Consider the following 22,357-nt stretch of genomic DNA (forward strand, 5'->3'; position numbering starts at 1 on the left):
GGCACAGTTCTGTTCCAGTGCAGGGAACAGACACATTCTCCAGGAGTGGGGTGGGCTTTGCACCCACCCAGGTGTGTCAGGAAGGGTGCATCTTGCAGGAAGTTCTAGAATGCTCATCTTGGGTTGCAGGAATTAGTAAAGTTTATATTCTTTCATCAAGTGCTGTCAGCGAAGCAGCCAAGCCCCAGGAAGTGGTTGAATTTAACTTTTTTTTAATGTACATCTGTTTTTACTCAAACTTTTCCTTTATTCTGCTGAGAATCTACTTTAAACATTGAGATTTAAGGTGGGCCCTAATAAAAGAATTATTAATTTCTGAGGTTTTACCTTTTTTTTACTGCCGGTTTCAAAAAGAAAATGAACACCTTTGCCCTGAAGGGTGGGAATAACATGAAGGACAATTCTAAATTTTTTTCTGGCTAGTCCTTGTGCTTTAATATGGTTATCCTTTTTTAACCACTAAATTCCATGTGGGAAGGGTTGGAACTTGTTTGCATGTTACAGATGGAAAATACAAAGGTGTAGGACAGGGTTGGCTTACACAGGCCAGCAGAATGAAACATAAACCTCTTCTTCGCCCTGCCCTCTGGAAGGGAAGGGTCAAATCCTGTTAGTGTTTAATCCAGGGAAGTGCTGCTGCAGAGTGGGAGCTTTTCCTGCGAGTCTAGAACTTGCACCCAGATTTCTATCTGCCTCCATGCTGCCAAATTTGGCTGCTTCACTTGCAGTCTGTGCTACTGGAAAGAAAGAAATCAGAGAGAAGTCTGTTTCTTCAAGTGACCTAAATAATTCTCCTGCTTCCTCTGCTCGGCTCGGTGTTACTCCGTCGCCTGCAACATTAATAGGATCAGATAATATCGGAGACTTGCGGGTGTTTTTTCATAATTATCTGTTTAACCTTGTGATTGAGGGTAATGCATCTCCTCCATCTGCTACTAATTCAGCTGAAGTAAAACTAGTTTGTCTGTTTGGAGGCTGTTGAAGCAAACGCTGATGGATACTTATGAGGAGCCATTAATAATGTCATTAACTGACTTCATGCCATTTTTAAAGGCAGAAATGGTTATTGATGCAGGCCACCAGTCTGAATTCTAGGTCAAAAAATCTCAAAGCCCTGCTGATTCTGATAGATGTTTTGCAATCATTATGTGAAGGAATTTTGTTGGTGCTGTTTCAACTTCCGTATTCTAAACCTTGTCACTGCACTTCACACTAATGAGCAGGCTAGGGAAAGAAGCCAAGAAATTAATGGACCATAGGAACTAAATTACCCTTTCAACCCTGAAGGAAGTCTTCCCTCGTGCTCAGCTCATGAACTGATCCCAACACAAGGAAAACAGAACCTGCTAAAGCCATTTGCTGGCGCTGTCTTACCTTGGTATTAAATCTATGTAGTTTCATACAAAACCAGACTGTGCCTTCTTTCTTAATAATTTTCCTAGATTTAGATTTCTTTAAGACTTCCATGTGTGATAAAATTTGGCATCTCTCTGAAATGATTTCCCCCGTTCCTGCTCCTCCCATGGCTGCTGGAAAATTGAAATCCTTTCTGCTTTATGGAGAGAGGTTTAGAAATAGAAATTTCAGGATTAGCTTAGATTGTTATTGCACTACTTATCATCAGCCTTTATGTTTTAGAAGCAAAAATTGTGAGGAAAACCACAGTAAACTACAAAGGTCTCATGAGACACGTGTTTTTAGGTACTTTAAGAATCTTGGTATTGTTTGGCTAAGAAAAAACCAAGCTGTGTGGAATCCAGTTTTTTCACATGGCTGACCTTATCCTTACAGTTCACCTGTACTCTGTGTGATCAGTGTATGTATATTTTTACAGACAAGGTGTTTAAAACCCTAAGACAGATGTCTTGTTTTCTGCAGCACCTCACCCTTCCCACCTCAGGTGGTGACTGTAGTGACCCAACAAGTAGGACTGCTGAAATATCTCTATTTAGAATTTATGAAGAAATGAAAACCACCAAACCTGTCTGATGCTGGTGTAGCTTAAATTTGCACAAAATATTGTATTCAAACAGTTTAAAGCAGGTCTTGAGAAGCTGTATTAACCAAAAAAGTGAACTCTTGGATTATACAAATTCATTTCCAGTGGGGCTTTTGCCAGCATCGTTGTCTGTGAGGAGAAGAGGGGTTGGAGCTCTGCTCCTTACATCAGCAATGTTCTCAAGGGTTGGCTGTGCTTTGTTAGGATTTTTACACCTGAAAATCCTCTTGAAGTGTTCCATACTCAGCTTAAGCTGGGTCCTTGTATTTGTTCTCTTGGTGTTTGGTGGCGCTTTTTTCCCAAGAAGAAATCAGTGAAATGAGTCAGAAGTGACAAGAAGTCTGGAATGAGAGGAGCTGCTTGTGAATCTCTCAAGTCACTCTGGATATTATTAGGAGTCCCAGAAAGAACAGCTTCCCTGGAAGCTTGGTGCAGGACTGGTTGTGTGATTGAAATAAGAATATCGTGTTCCATCCCTATGCACTCAGATTTCCTTCTAGAAGGATCCATGGCACATTCAGCTGGCAGTTTCCAGCCATTACCGAACTTATGCCCTACTCCTGTGGGGTAAAACGACAGGAGATTCCTGCAGGATTTTGGATGCAGATCTCCCTTTGAAGCTGACTATGTGACAAAAGTAATTCTTACATATGAACATGTCATGTATTTTCACAAACACGTCATTTCATTTCTATCGTGGAAATGTGCGTTCTTCTAGCAGAGATACCTGTTGAAAGTTCCATTTGTGTAAAATACAGAAGTGTAGCTTTTTTATGTAGTGTTAGCAGTTTCTGTGTGATTCAGACACACTGACAGAAACAAATTGTCTCATTGCTGATATTTGTTGCAAATTGCTAGCTGGCTGAATATAAAATATTCACAACTTCTGTCACTTAGGGATTATTGGCCAGTGTGACAAAACCTCTCACTTGATGGGTTTTAGTATTAATGAATGATAACTTTACACTTAATTTTTACATAAGAACTGTATTCTTTGGTATTCTCAGGGAATTTTTTTTCCTCTGAAAGCCTGTCTTAAAAATGTCTTAACTAACAGGGTCTGAAAGAGGGAAAATGTAGTTCACACAATGCATAAGAAATGTAGGGACTTTGATCTTTAGGCCACTGGAGTACCAAGAGGGTGTGAAATCCCTCTTGCCTCTGGTTAATGTAGCTGGGGGGTTGTGTTGAGGATGGGGGCTTTACTTTCTTTTTGAAGTTTGAGTGATTCCTGTCAAATTCTGTTGCTGGTGATTGAAGCACAGTAACATTTAATAACTTCAAGCTGCTGCACTGCTGCTTCTGGTAGTTTGCACTTGGGACATGGTGTGTGATCTTTTGCTTCCTCAAGATCATAAATGTTCTGCTCCTTGGGTTTGTTTTTGCTTCATTTGAATTCTCTGTGGGCCTTTATGAAGTTGCTTAATAAACTTCATTTCATTGAGAAATGTAGATGGAGTTGTGTGCTTAAGTCGAAGTGGTTGTGTTTGACCAGAAGTTACATTGATGAGATGAGAATATAAATCAATTTCCTTTCCCTGCTCCAGTCTTTTAATCATCCAGCCTGCCCTTCAAGGCTCTCCTTTCTCACATTAAAGTGCCAATCCTCTGTTTTTGCAGAAATTCTTTGAGTTCATTCATTCATGTATTCAGCCTTTTCTCTTCCATGGGCAGGAACTTGACTCTTGTGGAGCCCTGCTCCAGTGAAAACTAATGAAGAAACTGGTTTTTATGTATTTGTTGGGTTAGGCCAATCTTTAAGTCTCCTGTAAGTGCCAAGAACACAGACATCTGATAGGTGACACCCTTGTCTTGTCAGCTGGTCAGCGTTGCCAGCCAATGCTGCAGTGGGAATCAAGTGGAAGCAAAACCCTGTGTGAAGCTGTTTATTGCTTGTCTGTGTTCCTGTCCGCAGTGTTTGCCGCATCCTAAAGAGTTTCCTACCCCAGTGCTGTTATTTCTGCCTTGGTGCAGTTAAGCTACAGGAATGTAACTTTATGGATGGATCTAAAGAGTGATTTCCTACATCTCCTTTTGCGTTTTGTCCTTGAAGCTGACAGGATGAGAGGGAACAAGAAAGCTTTCTCTTCCATGTGGGTATTTTGCTTCATCGCTTACTCTGTAGCATTTTAACTTAATGAGAAATTTTAGAGTCTTGTATTTGTTTTACCTTTTTCACTCCTAAGTTGCAGTCATTTTGTTGAATGTAGAATAATGGCAGAACCTTCATTTTTTTCTTTGCTGAAACAGGATATGTTGTTTCTTAGAACTTTTCTTAAGCCAGTTGTTCAGGTGCTTTCTTTAAACTGATTTGTCTCCAGCTTTTCTCATCCAGGAGCAGTAGTATTTTTCCTCATGCTTCCATTATGTGGATTTGTGGCAGGATATAGGAAGTTGCAAAGTACTAATTGGAAAGTACTAGTTGGAAGTGGCATTTCTCTGCTCTGTGTAGGTATGTGAGAAGGATTTAATTGCTAAATATTGATTTAAGACATTCAAAACCTTTTGTTTACACTATTGATAGGCTTACTGGAGTACATTGTTATTTAAGAGCAGTTTTAATTTCTGTTATGCCAGTGCTGTTTAAAATACAAACAGGCAATTCCATCAGTGACACAAGAGGTGCTACAGTGGGATTGTTTATTTTGTCTCCTCTGCCAAAGAGGAAGGTGCAGTTCCCAGGATGTGCTTTCTGCAGTCTGTTCTTTGAGGGAGTAACAAAATAAGACATAACTGTAGGAACGGTGTGTGGAACAAGCAGAGTTCGCAGCAGGAATGCAGCAGATCTTTTATAGCTCATGACACCTTCCCTGCTCTTGGATGTAAAGCACTCCTGTGATTTCCTTTGCAGCAAACACTTGACTTACCCTGAATCTATATTCACAATATCTATACCTCAGAAAACCCCAAACACAGCAAACCCCCACAAACAAAACTACTGTACTCCACTTTCCAGAATAAGGATCTTGATTTTCCCCCACCTAAAAAGAAACATATTTTACAAGTTCAGTATTTTCCTTTGGTCTGTGTCTCCTTAACTTGGTAGCCTATTTTAGTTCGTGTTTTCTGCCTGCCCAAAAAATGTCAGATCCATTCAGAATTTTTTCTCAGCTGGACTACTAAGATAATCTTCCCTTTCTGATTAATTCCTTTAAAAATAATTTAAAAGCAAATCAGTGCTAAGAAAATAATCTTTCCTTTCAAAATGATGTTTGTAGCACTTTTAAACATTCTTGTTGTATTTTGGCCATTTTGAAGTTTCCTCTTCTATTAAATCTGTGGATTTTGGGGGAACAATTGCCTCTTGCATGCTAGACTTCAGTTCTAGAATGAAATGCAAGTGTGGCCTTGACCTTTCTGCCATTCTCTTGATGAGGACGTGTCCCTAGGCCAGTTCTGCCATTGCCAGGACAGTGAGGTCAGGGAAGCTTTTGAGACCGAATAAAGGACCTTGGTGGTACCTTTTTGTGTGATGTAACCATTGCCATCAGTAAATAATGATATCTCTGCTTCTCAAGACCTTCTGCAGCACTTGAAACATCTCATTTTGCTCTGGGATTTTTGAATAGGTCACTGAGCATCAACAAAGTCTTTTGTTTTGCTGATGGGTAGATTGGGTGGGCAGCCTGGGTACTGAGGAAGAAGTGAAATAGTTTGCATGTTCTTTACTTCATTCATCTTCAATCTCAGCGTTACCAACCTATTCCACACAAAAGCCCACGCACTGTAAATAACCTTCACTCTGATTTTCCTCTCTGCTCTCCTGCTCTCGTGCATTACATGTCCTTTTTTCTGCACTTGTCAGTGTATCTCCTGCAGTAGCTGAATGTGCTGAAACAAGGGAGCCTGATCCAGGCCTGTGTACAGAGGCCTGACATCTCTGTGGGAACAGTGCTGAGATTATGCAGCCTATTGTGCTCACTCCTTCAAAAACCTGCTCGTGTTTCCTGATAGAGATCAGGCTGCTGAGCAGTCCCACCATTTACCAGAATATTTTCAAAAGGAAGCCACCTTCCCTTTCACAGGTTAGGTAAACACAATATTGTGAAGACTCTGCCTGTCTTCAGGTGCCTGGGGTGAAAAAGGAGCAATTCAGTGTTACCAAGAAATTTCTGTTTTCTGCTCTCAGCTGTCTTCCCTTGGAGCAGAGGTGGATGCAGACAGCTCAGGGCTGGTAGATCTCCCTGGAGAGCAGACTGAGGATGGGGTGAGGCTGCACAGTTGTCCCCAGCGCAGAGGGGAGGATGTGCTAACACAGAGACTAATGTTTGAAGAGCCACCAGGGACTCTTGCTGATGTTAAAAAATGAAGAGGAGAGGAAATGGGTGTACAACTCCTTTTCTTGTGGTTCCATTTATTAATTATAGTGTGAGACAGTTTCTCTGGGCTAGACAGGAAAAACTTGGATCCTGAAGCTGCAGACTACACTGAGGGGTATCACTGTGATTTCAGTCTAACTCATTTCCCTTCTCCCCCACATTCATTGGTAACTCAGTGTTTCCTCTGTTCCTGGAACCTTCAGGAGTAGGATGGTAACAGTCATACCTGTAGCACACACTGGAGTTTGAACATTCAGAAATTTTGGCAGCCTGTCAAATGACCAGGTTGGGGGAGGAAGAACCAGAATTGGGAAGTGGTTATTTACTTTTCCTTCACCCTATAACTCAGTCAAAATTTAACAGTATTTAATTGAAAGCATGAAGAGAATTATTTTTGACCTTGAGGAAAATCTTGCCAAATCTCAGTGACCTGTTAGAAATAATGACATTTTAGGGGTTGTCAGAGAAGTTTTGTGAACTTGTACTGTTTGAACACAGTGAAGTGAGTCCATGTAAGCATGGCTGCTTTACCTTTTAACAGCTGAGTTCATGGAGCTCAGCTTTTCCTTGTGGTTCTGTTCCCTTCCAGTGCTGGGTCTGCTGAGGCTGACTGGAAGATCAGTGCAAACTGCACCCTTCTTCCTACTTCTCTATGGGGTTGCACTGTGCATAGTGCTCAGCATTATACATGTGGAGAGCTGTGTACACACGGCAGAGCAGTGTCATTTCTGCCTGGTTCTTAATAGGCTAATCCAGGTTTTAGAGCGATTTCTTTAATTTTGTTTCCGTGTTTGGGATGAAGTCATTCTGAACAGCAAACCAACCCGTGCCACCACCACAGGCAGCACCACAGAACAAGCCTGAAAGTGTGAAGCGTTTTGTTTCTGTCCGTGGGTGAGAATTCAGCACAAAGCGATGGCTGCAGCACATTCCTGCCTCAGGAATTGTTTGGCCTGGCAGAGCTTCTGGGTCAGCATTCTGGATGGCAACACAGGCCAGGGCACAGGCACTGGGCTCGCAGAGGCTGAGCTCACTGAGGGCTTGCACAAGGCTCACACAGGTCTCACAATGAAGAAATTGGGAACTGCTGGAGATGGAGGATGGATAAAGATCCTGGTTTCCCTTTCTCTGGGGGTCACTCTGTGTCGGTGTCCCACGGTGGGTGGGTGCTGGGCACCACAGCTCTGTCTGGTTCACTCACTTGGTGGCACCGGCTGGAGTTTCTAAGTCCTGCCAAGACACAGAACTGGTATTTCAGGCATTTCTATAAAATACTTCTCACTGCAGAAATGTTTTTCTGCACTGGTGGGGCTGGTTTGTTTTTTTTTTTTTCATTTTCAGATAGAAACTTGTTCTTAATTGAAGAGGAAAACTAGGGAGAAAATAATTTTTATTATAAGATTACTTGGTGGAACTGAAAACATGAAATCTTGCATTTGATATGAGAATAATTATTTTTCCTTCTCATGATTTTTCTTGAATTGTGTTCTTGGAGCATACTTTCTTTAGGTTTCAGATAACGTGTTTATTATGTGTCTGTGTAAATGTTTAAAATCCAACAATCAGGACTGATGTACAAAAATAATACTTTCCTTTATTTTCTACTTGACCTTCATGTGGTTTCAGGAGCTTTTAGCTTACTTGAAATAATTTTTCTTTTCAAGCTTTTTGCTATATATAAGCTTTTGCTATATATAAGCTTTGCTTATAGAAGGGGTGAATTCCTTGGCTCATCTTCAGATCTATTTTATTGTTTAAATAGAGAAATCCTACGTTCATTCTGATACCCTTTAAGGTGTATTTTGTGGGAAAATAAAATGTTCTGTCCCATTCCAGTACTGGCGAGATTGTCAGTGGTTTTAATAGGCAAAAAACCTCAGTATGTTTGGATTTTTCCATCCTCTTAAGATTTTGTTGCTGGAGGTTACTGGTTTGGCGTCCAATACCTCTGTTCCCCACCTGAGGAATGATTTCCTTGGTGACAAACCCTCCTCTCTCTATCTTTGACACTGAATTATTTCCATGTGCCTTGCAAAGAAATGAAGATAAGAGCAGTAGGTAGGTGAGGACTAGAAACTAAAGAAAATTAAAATAACCTGCAGTTGTCATTTAAAACCCCCCAAACTTTCGGGACGTGATTGGGAGCTGGAGTAGTGGAGATCAGAGAGAGAACATGGTTAACTGAATTGTGCATCTCTAATGCTTCATATCCCTGCTAGTGCAGTTCTTTCTCCATCCCTAAATGTGATTTGTGTGCCACCTGTTTCAACTGCAGTCACTCTCCAGGGACATCAAATGGGAGGCAGCACGTAGGAGCTAAATTATTTGGAGAGGATTCAGTGATTGACTTAAATGTAAAGGGATTAATTGGTCTCTAAACAAGTCAATTAAACTGTATTCGGAAAGTGGAAAGATCACAAATGCATGGCAATGAATAAATTAATGCATTTTTCATGGTTTTAGAATTTTCTACATGTTGCTTAATTTGTTTTGAATCATAAAATTTATTCCATTAATTGTGATCATGCTGCATAATAGACACATGTGAAATAAGTTTGTGCAGCCATCCTCCTAAAGGACAGCTGGCAGCAGGCTTACAGCACAAATTTCAGTGTGTATTAGGAGGTGTTCACAGCTTTTGCAGGCTCTTTTACACGCCATACAGCAAAGGAGAACGAATTTTCTCTGAGACCATGCTGTAAAATGAGGTTCAGGTCTCTTAAAACTTTGTCTCCGTTCTGTGTAGCTCATTAAACCTTGTGCTCTTCAGTAGACGTGTGAAGGGCATTATATGCTTGGTCCTTGGTGCTTGAGGAAGGTGTGCTGTGCAAGGAAATGTGGAGAGATTTAGGCACTTGGCTTTGCTTTGTCATTTTGGGTGGTATTTTATGGGCTGGGTTTTGGCTTTTCGTTTAATTTTATCAAGGTATAGTTGAACATGATTTTCTTTCATTTTGCAGTAGTGCTGTTGTTCTGCCACATTTAAGAGTTCAGCTGCAAGTCCTAGGAATAATGAAGCTCTCCATCAGGATTCATCTCTCTTCGTGTTCTGTAATTCAAAATGCTGGGTTATTATTACAGGTTTATAATCATGTAAAGATATCAGAAGATTTGGTTTGTGGGAAGAAATGAACTTAAGAGGGGGATCAAGTCTTGCAGCACTTACAAATCCTTTTCCAGCTGCCATTTTTAAATGGGTGTGAGATAGTCAGAAGGTCCCCAGCTCCCATGTTCTGAGAGCAGGGCTGCTTCCTCACTGGAGAGCTCCCAGTGCTGGTGTTCACCTGCTGGAGAAACTAAACTTTGCTCACACTGAAAGTGGGAACAGGGATTTAATGCCTGGAGAGTCTGAATTTCTTTTTAAGGCTGTATGAATCTGTGACATAAAACTCACAATATAACGTTTTACTTCTCCTTTTCCCTTGAGGAGCCCACAGTAAGCAGCACAAATCAAAACTGCATTAATAGTTTTGAGATTTTGAGAACAACATTCTTCCTCTTATTTCTGTGTTGAACAAACTGGGTAACCACAGTTCCCCCCGTTGAGGTACTTGCTTTGTGAATGAAACCGATAAATTTATGTGCAGTGAACTTAATGACAACAAGAAATGGACGTGTGGCCCTTCTTCCCCTTCAGTTTGCTGGTTTTTCCCAGGAATCTCCTTTCTGAATGGCCTTAATCTAATATAATGCTACTTTGGATAATAGCACTCAGCCTCCGAGGGGCGAAGGGGAGAAGGGTGCATTAACCTACATTAGCAGGCAGCAGAAACAAGGCAGTGCTGGCCTTGCAGAGCAGAGGAGGAGCCTGTGACAGGCTGGGCTTTATTTGTATGGCTCAGACGTGGAAAGGACGCGCCCTGGTTGTGCTCTGGCTGCCGACTGTGGTGACAGAGCCTGTGTGCATGTCTGGAGAGCATCCCTGTGACTGAGGCTGCAGGAATTTAAATTGGGAGAGAGCAAATGAATTGTGGTGTCTGTTAACTTGTGAATTACTGTGCACTGCGTTACCATGCCAGTGCTGCTTAACTTACAAAGCAGGGAGAGAGGGAAGCCTGGCTGCTTGTGAGAAAATTAGGTTCTTTGGTTATAAGAAACACCTGTCTTTTCTTTTATGAGATTTTCATTTTCATTATTTTTGAGCTCCATTTTTGGGATTTGAGGAGAACTATCTGATTATCTTGGAAGATTTTGGATAAAATAATTTTAAAGCTTCACACAGCCCCTCCCTAATTTAAACAAGCAGAAGTAAGTGGCAGTGTCTGCTTCATTTTTTCCCCATGCTTTGAGCAGTCTGAGAAATTATCTGATGTTTACATATTATTTCCCCTTGTACCTCATACCTGTTAGTCTGGGTCCTTGTAGGGCATTGAAGCTGGTTTTGTTCCCATATTTCAAATTTTTTTTGGTCTCCCATGCCTGGTTTGCCCAGCACTGGGTGGTTGTTCCAGCTCAGTGTTCCCACGTGAGGGAATGTTTGGTTACTGAGGAACTCAGAGCTGTTATTTGTAAGACCACCACGTGTGTTACGTAAACAAATAATGTGACCTTTCAGACTGCACATACATAATGTAGGCCTATAAAACACACAGAGCAATGCTCATCCACTCACAGTGCTCGTTCAGGTTACAGGGGCTTCTAGAGTAATCATGTCTCACAAATGGCTACTGGGATCAAAGCCATTTCAAGCCACGATTATCAGATGCATTAAATTTCTAGCTTTCAGAGTTAATTGCCATATAAATCAAGACAGAATTTAGGTAATTTTTGACAAGTTGTTACAAAGAAATTTCTGTGTTATCCCATGTTGATGCTTTTCTTTAATGTGCAGGTTTGAATCCAGTAGAGCACAGAGCGAAGCTGTTTGGTGACAAACTCAGCTGTGGCTTTGATTGAATCTGTGCTACAAGGACATATTAAATAAGGAATTGTCTAAAGCAGTTACTGAGGGATCACTAATGACTTGTGGCTTTACTCCTAGAGCAGCATTAATTTATGAAAATGAAACTCCCAATGTAAATGTGGTTTGATACTCCGCCATACTTGAGTGTTAAATACCCTTTTTGTTTCTCTGCTGAACATGATTTCATCACTGACTTCAGTGTTGTTCGGGTGTGAGACTGAAAACTGGGCTGACTTAATTTGGATAAAGTTAATTGCCCACTGATGGCCAGCGTGCAACACAAATCTTAAGAGAAAGGATAATATTTTTATCCACTTTATGAGGGGTAGGGGGAAGCCTTTTTCCACAGCCTCAGCTCTGTTTGGGTCTGTGACCCACAGACAAATCATTTTGACTCTGCCAGTCACCCATAGAGCTGGAGTTGTGAGCCAGAGTAACTGATAGCTGTGTTATCTGTGATAAAACTGCCACAGAAAGCTTCAATTTCAGGGAACTCAGCATTTAAACTTTGCAGGCCGAGTTGTTAAGGAAAGGTCAGTTTATGCCTTAGGCTGGAAAAAAATGGCAATAGTTGGTTGGTGAACCTCCATCAGCCCTCGTCAGGCTTATGCTGGAGTTTGGGGTTATTAATATTCAAAAGGATTTTTTTCAGTCCTGATCTCTAGAGCACAACTGCTCATGACAGTTCTGAGGCCTGGATGGTATTTAAAAAATGCTGAGACTAACAGCAGAGAAAGAGGGCTTTTGGGGAGATTCCACATGTAACTAACATGCAACTTACTCATGTGCCATGAATAAGTTATGGGGCACATTGAATATATGAGCTTATCTGCCTGCATTCCTGTTTGAAAGAGTATCAGATCTTTTATGGAAATGGGTTTTCCAAAGGACCCATTTCAGACCCTGTGTGGAAATACAGTGCTTCAGACAGAGATGGCAGGAGGATGATAACAGCAGGGATTTTAGAAGCTTTATGTGCAATTTTTCCTGATGTGTTGGTATTTTGAGTATGCTAAAGCAAGAAATACTGCATCCATTCTGACAATCTTCTAGTTAATTATAATCCATTTTGTAGTTTTCACCAGCTGGTACTACTGTTTTTAGAATACCTGGTAATGCTGCTACAGATATAAGCAAGTTCCTGATTTTTAAGGACATACATCTTAAAAAGCTCAGAATTTCCAGTGGAAAATACGTGTTTGTTTTGGCATTAGCCTGAAAATAACTTTAATAACCTCCATGTTTCTTTTTTGGTATGCATTTATATTGTATTTTAAAGTCTATATCCTGTATTACAGTAGAAATATGGTGACAACAATGTCTATGTTTTCTAAATAGGGCAGGATCCAGTGTCTCATCACAATGAATTTTAATTCATAATGAATATAATAAACTTGTAGAATCAGTTTTTGGTACTGACATCTTAAATAATTCAAAATAGTTGTAGTTCTAAATCAGCACTGCTCTGAAGTGTAGCACAAATGTAACAAATAATGGACTCAGTAATCCTTAGTGCCTCGAGCTACATGGTGCGGTACAGTGCTGACTGCATCACTCACCATCCCTCTGCCAAGGGAGGAATGTTCACTGGGATTTCACTGCAGGAATTTTATTTCAGAGATCCAGGAGACCCTTTGGGTTTGGCCAGTTTTATCCAGTATTGACTAGATTTAGTAAAAATCAGATTTTATTTGATAAAGATAATTTAGCACATAAAATTTTAAGTGATCTGAATTTCTGCTGCAGGGAAACTGCCTCTGTTGATCTGCTCTGTTTATCTACCCTATAACCTCTGTTTGTCTATTGCAGACAGGATTTTTCTAAGCTGACATGCCTTAACTGTTCCTAACTTCAGAGTGTTGGTGGGAGGATGCACATGCTCCTCACCTGCTGAGCAGCACTGTTGGATTGCTGTGGTTTGATCTGCTGGTGACAATCCCACTGGAGATGGATCACAGCCCATTTCCAGAGCAGGAATCCTGCACAGTTCTTTCAAATAGGTTGAGCTTTCAGCATGAAAACCAAAAGCCTGCATTGCCGTACTCTGACTTCAACTGGTTTATTTTCATACTGGCAGATGTACTGACCAACCTTCTGTGCCATCTGTCATTGTCCCGTATTTCGGCGTATATGGGATGAGGATAAATGCTATCCTTGATCCAGGGACTTGCCTTCCTTCTTGCTCCGTGTTGCCTTTGGTATTAACTGATACCAAGAGCAGGGTTTGTCCCTGAATGTAGAGAAAATAAATACATTGCAGTGGTCATGGCAGCCCTGCTGCCTGGTTTAGTTATTCAGGATGTTATTTTGGATTATTTCTTCAGTAACCATCAACAGTCTGGGAATGACTTCTGTTCATCTTAAAAATTGTGGGAAACAATTCGAAACCAGGCTGTTTTGACAAGTCACATTTTATGCAGCTAATAATAAATCAGTAAACTTCCATGTTCAACACACACAAAACTTACTTGATATAGAAAAGTAAGGGTTTATTGTGAATGTTTATGGGAGATTTTCACCTATTATGGTGTAGTACTTCACTGAGGATCACAGGAATAAAACTACTCCAGTTGTACATGGAAGGGAATCTCTCAGTGCCAGTACACCGGAGGAGCTCCTTATATGGTTAAATTATCCATTAATCAAAACAGAACTAGATATTAAACACTGCTTCAATACACTGTCAAAATATGCTTATTTCTGTGTGTAGTTTCCAGGGCAAGCATGGGATGGCTGTTGCTGCAGAACCTGGCTCTCCCTGCAGGAGCTGTGGGGCAAAGCTCCGCTTCACTACAGTGCAAACTCCTCCTCAGCAGGAGCTCTGTCACCGTGTCATTTACTCACAGCCAGTCCTGTTCTGCTGTGCTGTAAACAGTCCAGTCCATCTCCAAAAAACCCAGACATGGAGCTCTCCCAGCCTGAGACATCGGGATAAGCCAGGGCAGGAAACGGGAGCAGTTTGTCCCGTGTTCCCGTCGAAGGTTACGGACGCTGGACGTGACCTTGCCTCCAGCACAGACTTGATATGGGTCTTGTTCCTACTGCTCCTGCAATGGAATTACTGCTCAGAATGGGCTGATGGGATGCACAGCATTGCCCCTGGACTTGTGCAGGTGCTGCTGTTCTTACCCTGTCACACTGCAGATTGATGGATCCATTGGAAGAATAACCCCCGTGTCCCCCAGGTTGGCAGCTCATCCTGTGCATGCATTATTACACACAGGGAAGGATGGGAGATGGGATCAGGGAGGGAATCCCGTTGGTGAGGAGTGTGTTGGCCTTGGCAAGGGCTTTACTGGTGACAACTGAGGCAGTGTTGACATAGTAAGTCTGTAACACAGCAAGTGTTTAGATAATGTTATCTAAATGCTTGCTGCATTGTGAAACTGTTATCTTAGTGCTTTACTTCACCACTGGAAAAACATTAAAGGCAAATAATACGTATACAAAGTTTCTGTGTGTAAAAAAACCCAACAGAATATGTGAGACAACGTATGGACTTAGAGATACCATTATTAAAGACCTGGTAATTCTGGGAACTGATGGTCTCTTCCCCCCTCTTATTTTTATTTCTTTGAGTTGGGGAAGAAAAAGAGATAACAAAATCAAGAGACAAGGAGTCAATGCCAAAGCAATATGATTTCATCTGCAGCTTGGCTTCCCCTATTCTTACTCTGTGCCATACAAAAAGTAGTGACTTTAGGCAGAGATGTGTAACCAGGCGTCAGTTTCCCTTGTTCATGAGCCAGCAGTGTGTTCGCCTGAAGAAAAGTTTCAGGTGCTGTGATACAGGGGAATAATTGCCCCACCTGCTTTCAGCTGGGTGTTCATTAGCCTTGGGACAAGCTCCAGCTGCAGGGCAGTGTCAGCCCTCAGTCCTGCTTTGGCTCCAGCACACAGAGAATGCTGGATTCAGTGGGTCCTTACTTCTCAGGGATTGATGTGTGGAGTGACAGAGCACCCAGCAGGCTCCAGGTTGGTGTTTCCATATTTCAGTGTGGATCTGTGTCTGGGGCCACAGCGGAGAGAATCTGGCTGTGGGAGTCCCATGCCTGGTGCAGAAATGGGGGCTGTGTGCTGTCAGGACGCTGTGGTGTCCAGAAAACTCTGGAATTGTCTCATGCCTGGAAATGTTTTCCTTCTAGCTTTAGTTGTGGTGTTGAATGTGTGATTTCCCCTAAGGGCCTGAAAATGGCCTGGCCTTTTTTGTTTGCTGTTCCAGGTGCTCCTCTGCTCTCCTGGTGTATGTGAGGAAGCTTTCCCTGCTAATGCAGCGGCCTGGCAGGGCCCTGGAGTTCCTCCCTGGACCATGGTGTGTCCTGGAGGATCTGGGCACTCTGGGAGTGCATCACTCCCCTCAGCTAAGGGCAGTGCCTTAACTGGGCAGTGGCACCTTTAAAGCCACTCTGCTCTGGAACTGAGGCTCTGCCTTCTCTGACAGCAAAGGAGGCAGCCTTTCTTCTCTTCCCTTTGTGGGAGCTTGTTCAAATTCAGGCTTCTCTGGGGATACTTATTTCCAGACTATTTAAGAAGAGGTGATTTTCATACTGGACTGCTAGTTTACTGTGGTGTTTGGGTGTTACTGACTGTAGGGGTGTCCAGGTGCTGCCATCTCCTGCCCAGACCCCACTGTGACCTGCTCCTGTCCTGTTGCTTTAGAAACTTTAAAGGAAATTATTTAATTTGCTCTCACTTACCCTTCTGTTTCAAGTTTGCCTTTCCATGCCCTCTTTTTTGTAGTCCACATCAAACAAGTGATTTGACTGTTTTCCTAATGCCTGTGCCTGTGCTGCTGCCTCTTTTCTGACATCAGACTCGATGAAGCTATTTTGGGGTAACTGTGACTTGAGGGCTTTCAGATCCCAGCCTTAATTTTGAGGAGAATTAGAACAGCCATACAATTTATTGGTCATAAAATATAATTAATTGTACACAGTCAGTGGCTTTATGGACAATTGCTTATAAAGTAAAGGAGAAACAAGAGGTTGCCAGCAGCCTGTAAGGCAGGGGATGGGAGCTCAAGCTCCTCTGTGGAGAAATAAGTATTTAAAAAATGCTCAGCCCTGAAATTGTTCTAAAAATAGGACTGATACGTACAAGTATAGGATTCTTAAATTTTCACTGTATTTTTCTAAGGAACCTTTAGTGTCAGTCCTGGCATCTGGCTCCTGACTGCGCTTTCCAGGTGTGTCAGGAGGTTGCAGTGTTTGGGACAAAGCAAGCTTAGACACCGTGCACTACATGGCAGCAAGGGGTTTTCAGGGAATGGTTTCAAGTCCTTAAAATAATAATGACAACATTCATACCGGAAAACTATTGTTTTAATATCTCTCTAATAAGGAGAAAACTTGGTTGTGTTCAATTAAGGCTTTTCGTAGCATCTCCTTCCCCAAATCCCAAAGTAATTGTTACTGGCAGCTTTGATTTCCACATTTGTGGTGTATTTTGAAATCTGTGGGGTGCAGTTTGACTTTATGTAAGGATAAACATTAGTACATACATTCCAAACTCTGTTAGGAATTGCAGTATTTGACATTTTTTTCATGTACAGTTTGAATGCAGAATAATACAGGTTCCACTGGGTATTTGTGTAAACCTCCCAACAAATGAACACCTGAATCCATCAGTTGTTCTCCTTTCTCTGCCAGTGCTGTGGAGTTTAAGCATAGTCAGATTTTTGTAATCCTCATCTGATTTTAATATATAAGTAAATTTAATGTAAAGTTGTTTTCTTTAAGTCATAGTAACTGAGGAATTGGCATTCATAAAGGTTATGGGAAGTCCTAAATACTACATTGCCAAGGTATTCAGCTGCATTTTTAGGCATCTCAAAAGTTATTTAAGGTAATTGAGATCCCAGAGGAAACACCTGAAAGACAGTTAATGTCAGCTGCAGGTGATTAGGTGCCAAAGTGAAAGCTGGATTTTTCTGTGCTATGGAGAAAAAAATACCAGCAATAGTTAAAAGGACACAGATCTTTTGTTACAAAAGGTTATGTGATGTTGCTTTTTCTCTGTATTTCTGTTAATAGATGCCTTTTATTGGAATAGTTGTTTTAATTTTAGCACATAGGTCTCAGTGAATATAGTGGAAATATTGTTGGAGGTGTGTACCAAAGTGTTCTGCTGGCTGAAGGCCACAGTGCTCAGCATTTTTCCCACCTTATCCTTAGTGCAGCCAGAGGTGGAAATAACATATGTACTGTATATGTTCCATACATTCCACTGGAGAAGATGACATCCTAACCAAGGCAGCCGTCAGGCACCTGGAAAGCAAAGGAAGGTTTCTGAAAAAGTACCTGTAAAAAAGAGTTCCTACATAGTGTTACCAGAGTACTGTTACAGATTTGCACTCTCTAAAATAATTTTTATAAAATAGGATGAAAAGAAGAGGTCTTGCTTAAGTTTGTGTTCAAAGTTTCCCATGGAAAACTCCTGCAGCTGCCACTGTCTCTGGTGGCACTGGCTGTATGCCTGAAAAAAGCCAGAAAAGGAAGAAATTCAAACCTCAGACTCTTAACTGGTAGGGTAAATCCTAATAGGGTTAATACTGAATTAATCCAGCTGAAATACATTTCAAGCTAAGTTCATGGGCACATGGCTGAGCATTTTCACTTTACACCACACCCAAGGCATAAATAATTTTAAATGCCCCCAACTTTATTTTTCTGATGCATGGGATGCTTCAGTCTGGTCCAGGCTTCTGATTTGGAATTTTTTGTAGGGAATATATGGCACTTTGTATTCCCCTGTTAGGATCAGGAATGGCTGGGGGCTTGCTCAGGATGTCACCTTACTGCCACAGTTTTGGCCTTCTTCCTCACCTCTGGGTCGGAGCCTTGACTCAAACCCTGCCTCTGACTGCCCTTAGTTCCTGGTGTAACTCATTAATGTGTGCAAAGCGAATGTACAGCACAGCTGTGCAGAATTAGCAATGTTTATATTATTGTACTTGTCCTGAGCTGGCAGTGTGAGGTATTCCAACAGACTTTGGGGAGTAGGGAGATACTCCATGTGCATTTCTGGTAGTTTCTGATCATTTTATCATCTGATCAGACAGAGTACAGAAATGAGGATGTTTAAAAACCTGCAGAGATAGTGGAGCAGCTTCTCAAAAGCCTATCTGCTTCAGTTTTTGAACTGGGTTGAAATAAATGTAAGTAAAACAAAAAAATCAGTCTGAACATGGTGCTGAATGTTTTTCGGAACCCTGGTCTGATTTGCATTTTGTGTTCAGCTTTTTGTTGGTGCAAAGAGTAGTGGATCTGGTAGGAAAACTGGATATTGATAATGTTGGAAGATTCTAGTGAGGACCTGGACCATTTGTGTGTTTTGGAGCTTGATTTGGTGTGAATAGGTTGGATGTACAGTGGGGCTCAGTGGTGGATCAGGTAAAGCCTTGTCCTGGGGCTGTGTGGAGGGCTGGCTGCTTGGAGTTGGGTGAGGTTTCTCCACTTGGATGTTATTCCAAGATCTGGCTCACATTTGCAGCCAGAGTGATTTCTTCGGGCTGGTATTTCAGGAATGGTGTGAGCTGTACTGCAGACAGGAATGTCAGGAGGCTTGGGAGCACATGCCAGAGTGGGACACAGCTCAGCAGCGGGTGCTCAAATCAAGTTCTTATTTGTTACTAAAGGAAACCTTTCACCCAGAGCCTGCCAGGAGCTGATGGGGACCGCAGGAAGTCCCCAGGCCTTGATCTTTATTATTTTTGGTCTTGAAAGCTGAGCTTATGGCAATGACTGGCACCAGAGGGAGCTTAACTTGTGTGTCAGTGCCTGGCAAAGCTGGGGGGAGCCCAGGGAGGGCAGCAGGACACAGGGTCTGGCTGGAGTCAGACCTGCTGGGCAGAGGGGCTTGTGCCAGCAGCTCCACCAGCTCTGGTCTGAAGGAAAGCACTGCTGGACTGACTGAGCTCTGTTGCTCTCGTCCTAGAGCTGCACTTGATTTAATTTGGATCCAGTGTTACAAATGTTCCATCTTTCACTGCTGAAGTCCTTATTGCTGGGCATGAGCAGTGACATTCGTTACTGTTATTCCTTAATCTGGCATTCAGGGAAGAGAAATGGGCTGCTATTGTATTTGTATGCCTTTCCCCCAATAATCGTTTGTCTATACTCTTAGTCTGAAGCTGTCTAATTTTCTGATTTTAATTACTAATTCTGGTGCTAGGTGATTCTCAGTTGAAAGTTCATGGCATGCACTGCCTTCCTTCCAAAAACAAACAAAACTTCTGTGTTTCAAGGTCTGATTTGGTGTATTCCTTATCCTCACAGTGGTTAGGGGTAGCTGTGAGTGTTGCATAAGATTGCACATTTGTTCATGCCAGACCACTTTGCAAGACACTTGAAAGGGTCCCTGGATGTCCCAAGTTTTTCCCTTTGGTTGAATTGCAGCCAAGCAAGACCCACAGTTAAATCCTGTGGGAAGCTTGCAGAATCCGGAGTGTTTCTGTGTAGTGTCCTAAAGACAGGGGTTGAAAATCACTGCTTTGCAAACAGCTTTGCTCTCTGCTTTGAAATGCTGACCTGCTGCACATGAACTCTCTGCAGACGTTATCCTCGCTTGCTCTTACACCAGATTTCTCATGGGCATTTTATTTATTAAAACCTTCTTTATATTAAAGGTGTTCACCATGTGTAAGAAAACGAATGGGATCTGATTAAATATTTGGACTTGGCTGTAATTTTGTGTTTCTTGTATGTGCAGAAATCCATTGTTCAGGGGGTTTTATTACATTAATCGATTTGCTTCTCTTCTTGGGGCAGGATAGGAATACCTGGAATCTGACCCATTTTGTCCCATGTCCTGTTCCCTCCCTTCTCCCCACCATGTAACTCAATGATCAATTTACTTCTTCAGCGCTGAGGATAGTAAAATTTCTTTCCTTTGTGAAAATTGAAACATAAGGAAACCTTTTATTTAGTGGAATTACTGTTACAAAATACTTCAGAATTGTGGATGGCAGCACCAGGGAAGTATAGCCCTTACCTGTCATTTCAGTAGCCTTTTTCCTTCAGATTTTTCTCAACTGAATTTTTTCTTCTGGTCCCTTTTTGTGGTAGGATTTGAGGCTCACAGAAGAGTAACTTGGGGTACGGGATAACAAGTTATTCTGCCCAATATGTGGAATCATTCAGAGATTTAGTGAGATTAGAGCAGCTCCCTATTCTACACCATCAGTGCCTTTGTCTAGAAACAACTGGCAGCAGCAGTAGAGCAGTTGGTTGACTTCAACACTGAAGTGAAGTGGCTGTAGTTACCTCTGTTTTTTTTCTTGGTGCGGGCAGTGAGAGCTGTCTCTCAAACACAGGTCCCATTAGGGCTGGCCCAGTGCCAAAGCCAACACCCATAAAGCTGTGCACAGCTCTTGAATTGGACAGAAAAGTCTGCACACTTACTGCAGCTCTGTACATTTTTAGTTGATTAAAATGATGATAAAAACATGAAATGTGGTTTTTTTGGTGGCTTTGTAGCAAGGAATATTTAAGCAAATAGTTAGCTGTGATGGGAGTCACTCTATGGGTAGAATAAAGGGAAAACATTTTCAGTACCATTCATTTCAAGCTAAGTTTGGTCAGCAGTGGCAAATCCATGGTTTACCCTAGGTTGTTGAGAACTTTCTGTAATATTCATGTGCTTTTATATTTTTTTAATCAAGATTCTCATGAGGTGTTAGGCAAACATCTTTCCTATTCCCTTGTTATTCCTTTTCAGCTGGACCTCGTTGTGGGGTGAACTTTGAAGAATTTCTGAAGACCCCTCTTTTCACTGCTTGAATCCTGGTTAAAATCCCACTTATTTGTAATGAATTTGTTGAGTGAAAGAAGTAGGAAAACACATCTATGAGACAGTTGCCAACATTGTCAATTATGTGGTGACAGACCCCTCTGTCATGTGATTATCATCCCGGCAGTGAGCCTCAGGACAGGACAAGAGGGTGTGTGCTTGGCCTCCAAGGCTCTGAATTTCCCTCCTGGAGCCCATTAACACCGATAAATGTTTCCTTTTGTCTCCCCTCTGCTGCAGCGAGCACTTGTCGTGTGCCTTCACGTTCTTCCTGCACGGGGAGAGCAACGTGTGCACGAGTGTGGAGATAGCGCAGCACCAGCCCATCTACCTGATCACCGAGGAGCACATCCAGATGGCCCAGTCCTCCCCCTCGCCCTTCCAAGGTACGGAGCTTCCCGGGACTTAAACCATGTGGGGATGACTCCCCAGAACTTTCTATCCATTCGCATTGTTGTTAACGTTACATGCCAAACAAATCAAGCATTTTTGTTTAAAAAAACTTAGTATTTAAGAAAGTCAGTGCACCCGTGTGGTTTTCTGACATGGTCTCTCTGTAAACCCTATGTGAGCTTATGTGGTTCAGGACTGCTTTTCATTCATACATTGGCAACTGTTTACTGTTTTATTTTAAAAACAAGGGGTGGGTGGGTGTGAAAATGTAGCAGAAACAATGAAAAACTTGAAGTATCTGTGACTATTTATTTGCCAGTGTAAGAAATTAGAATTTTATAGAGTTCAGTTGATGGCTTAGTAAATTCATAAGGCAATTTTTGTGTGATACTCTACCAAAAAAAAAAAAAAAGAAAAACACCTAAGAATTTTGAGTCATTGAGTTATGCTGTCTTTACTACAGTCTGAAATTATAGTTTCAAAGCAATTAAAGCAAGAAATCTTTGTAAAGTTCAACACAGAGTAAAAAAACACCCAGAGACACATGAAATGATCATGTCTAGAGATGTTAATTTATAGAAGCTTTATTGAAAAACATTTTGTGTCTAAATGTAAAGCTTTGACAGAGGCTCAGGCACTTCAATCATACATTTTATTTCAGTGAGATGAATTCATGACTCAAATCAAATACAACTAAAAGCAAAGTTGAGTCAGAATGGAAATACCTGTTGTTAAGCAAGTAGTTTTCCCTATTTGTTGTGACTCTTCTTTGTGTATTATCTCTCCTTTTCAATGCTGAGAAGTCTCAAGTGTTCCTGTCCTCTGTTCTTTCCATGAGTGCTCATCCCTGAGTGCTCTTTCACTACACTGGGATTGCTGGAAATTCATTCACTGTGGAAGTTATGAACCCAAACTGCCACAGGGTCCCGTGTTAGCTCAGAAGGGGTGTGCAGG

General features: G+C 41.7%; 1 protein-coding gene across 1 annotated transcript in view; it reads left to right on the plus strand.

The window, feature by feature from the left end:
* MED13L (mediator complex subunit 13L) overlaps window positions 1-22,357 on the plus strand; it is a 173,064-nt gene that overhangs the window by 104,817 nt on the left and 45,890 nt on the right. Inside the window, 1 exon segment of the mRNA XM_039561361.1 lies at window positions 21,251-21,396. Coding sequence (XP_039417295.1) covers window positions 21,251-21,396 — 146 coding nt within the window.

The sequence above is a fragment of the Corvus cornix genome, chromosome 15, assembly GCF_000738735.6.
Source record: "Corvus cornix cornix isolate S_Up_H32 chromosome 15, ASM73873v5, whole genome shotgun sequence".
Classification (NCBI taxonomy): Eukaryota; Metazoa; Chordata; class Aves; order Passeriformes; family Corvidae; genus Corvus; species Corvus cornix.